Source organism: Malurus melanocephalus, unplaced genomic scaffold, assembly GCF_030028575.1.
Source record: "Malurus melanocephalus ecotype Western Australia unplaced genomic scaffold, MMel_1.1 scaffold_1088, whole genome shotgun sequence".
Taxonomy (NCBI): Eukaryota; Metazoa; Chordata; class Aves; order Passeriformes; family Maluridae; genus Malurus; species Malurus melanocephalus.
In genome coordinates, this window is record NW_026624320.1 from 91,695 (window position 1) to 94,393 (window position 2,699).

Here is a 2,699-nt window from a genome sequence, read left to right on the forward strand (position 1 = left end):
CCCAGGATCCCAGCGGGAATGGGGCACCCCAGGATCCCAGTGGGAATGGGGCAGCCCAGGATCCCAGTGGGAATGGGGCAGCCCAGGATCCCAGCGGGAATGGGGCAGCCCAGGGTCCCAGCGTGAATGGGGCAGCCCAGGATCCCAGCGGGAATGGGGGCAGCCCAGGATCCCAGCGGGAATGGGGGCAGCCCTAACCTGCCTTGGGATGGGCAGGTCCCACACCTCAGGGGGAACGGATCACCCCAGGATCCCAGCAGGAATGGGGCAGCCCAGGATCCCAGCGGGAATGGGGCAGCCCAGGATCCCAGCGGGAATGGGGGCAGCCCAGGATCCCAGCGGGAATGGGGGCAGGCCTAACCCACCTTTGGGTGGAAAGTTCCCACACCCCAGTGGGAATGGGGGCAACCCTAACCCGCCTCAGGATGGGCAGGTCCCACACCCCAGTGGGAATGGGGCAGCCCTAACCCACCTCAGGATGGGCAGGTCCCATATCCCATATCCCAGTGGCAATGGGGGCAGCCCTAACCCACCTCGTGGTGGGCAGTGAGAATGGGGGCAACCCGTGGGGACCAAACAGCCCTGACCCACCTCAGGGTGGGCAGGTCCCATATCCCAATGGGAATGGGGGCAGCCCTAACTCGCCTCAGGATGGGCAGTGGGAATGGGGCAGCCCTAACCCACCTTGGGGTTGGCAGGTCCCATATCCCAATGGGAAAGGGGACAGCCCATAGGGGCCAAAGCAGCCCTAACCCACATCAGGATGGGCAAGTTCTACATCCCAGTGGGAACAGGGCTGGCCTGTGGGGGCCAAGGCAGCCCTAACCCACCTTGGGGTGGGCAGGTCCCATATCCCAGCAGGAATGGGGACAGCCCATAGGGACCAAACCAGCCCTAACCCATCCCGGGGTGGGCAGTGAGAATGGGGGCAACCTGTGGGGGCCAAAGCAGCCCTGACCGACCTCAGGGTGGGCAAGTCATCCCAGGATCCCAGTGGGAACTGGGGCAGCCCTAACCCACCTTGGGATGGGCAGTGGGAATGGGGACAGCCCATAGAGGCCAAAGCAGCCCTAACCCACCTTGGGATGGGCAGGTCCCATATCCCAGCGGGAATGGGGACAGCCCATAGGGACCAAAGCAGCCCTAACCCCCCTCAGGTTGGGCAGGTCACCCCACGATCCCAGCAGAGAAAATCTCCTCCTGATCCATCCTCATCCATTTCACACCCCACAGCCCCTCCTGATTCCTCACATCTGGGCACCTGGGGGCAAAATTCCCAACAGATTCCCAAGTGGAAGGGACTGGGAACATCCATAAAAGGTGCTGGGAACACCTTGGAGACCCCGAACTTCCCAGAGTCCTGAGAACTCTGAATCCATTTCGGGGCGAGGTCACAGCCCTGCTGAGTAAAGGGGGCAGAGCAGGAAGAGAGCTGGGCTCTGGTCATTTTGCAGACCCAATTTTGGTCAGAAATCTCCCAAAATCCAAATCTGGGCTGTCCCCTTGAGGCTTTGGTGAGTTCCTTGCAGAGTTTGGGAGCAGAGGAGGGAAAGCTCCGCATGGTGAGGCTGATCCGAGCTCACGTGGAGATCACAGAATCATGGAATGGTTTGGGCTGGAAGGGCCTCAAAGCCCATCCAGTTCTACCTCCACGGGACAGCTCTGCAGGGGTGGAGGAGGATTCATGGCACGGGAGAAGTTTGTCCCACTCCACGTCCAGAGTGATGGCTGCGGGAGGAGGGGACTCTGGTGGGGAGGGGACAAAAGGGACAAAGGGCACTGAGTTTGTCTCTCCCACCCCGCAGGGCCGCCTGGAGATGTGGGTGGACATGTTCCCCATGGACATGCCAGCGCCCGGCCCTGCCATCGACATTTCTCCCAGGAAACCGAAGAAGTAAGGAATGGCCCAGCCACCCAATCCCAGGGGAAATGGGAGATGGGGATAGCGCCCAGCCTCATCCAGACACCCAATCCCAATGGAAGTGGGATGTGGGGATGGAGCCCGGCCTCACCCAGCCACCCAGTCCCAGGGGAAACGGGAGGTGGGGATGGAGCCCGGCCTCACCCAATCCCAGGGAAAAGAAATGGGAGGTGGGGATAGAGCCCGGCCTCACCCAGCCACCCAATCCCAATGGAAACGGGAGGTGGGGATGGAGCCCGGCCTCCCCCAGACACCCAATCCCAATGGAAACGGGAGGCGGGGATGGAGTCTGGTCTCGCCTAGCCACCCAATCCCAATGGAAACGAGAGGTGGGGATGGAGCCCGGCCTCTCCCATCTCCTCTCCCATCTCCTCTCCCGTCTCCTGCTGCTGCTCCATGGCCAGCCCAGCCTCTGACTGGGTTCCTCAGCCACGCTGACACTTCAGAGTACCGAGCTCCTGAGGGCAGGATCCCCCCTCTTCCAACCCCTGCAGGTCCTGATCTTTCTCATCGGTGTAAAGGCCTTGGGCAGAGGTCAGGGTGGAGTGCAGTGCCCAGCCTGAGCCTCTCTGGGGCAGGGGTATCCTTAAATCCCACCCAGTGCAATCCCCTGCCATGGACAGGGACACCCAACTCTGTCCCAGAGTGTTCCGAGCCCTGTCCTGGCCTTGGGCTCTGCCAGGGATCCAGGAGCAGCCACAGCTTCTCTGGGAATTCCATCCCAGCCCCTCCCCACCCTCCCAGGGAACAATTCCTGCCCAATATCCCATCCATCCCT

At 61.9% G+C, this 2,699-nt stretch overlaps 1 protein-coding gene across 1 annotated transcript in view; it reads left to right on the plus strand.

Moving 5' to 3' along the window:
* Positions 1-2,699, plus strand: part of LOC130586160 (otoferlin-like) — a gene marked incomplete at both ends in the record, with an annotated part of 101,375 nt that overhangs the window by 90,627 nt on the left and 8,049 nt on the right. Inside the window, 1 exon segment of the mRNA XM_057386880.1 lies at positions 1,806-1,894. Coding sequence (XP_057242863.1) covers positions 1,806-1,894 — 89 coding nt within the window.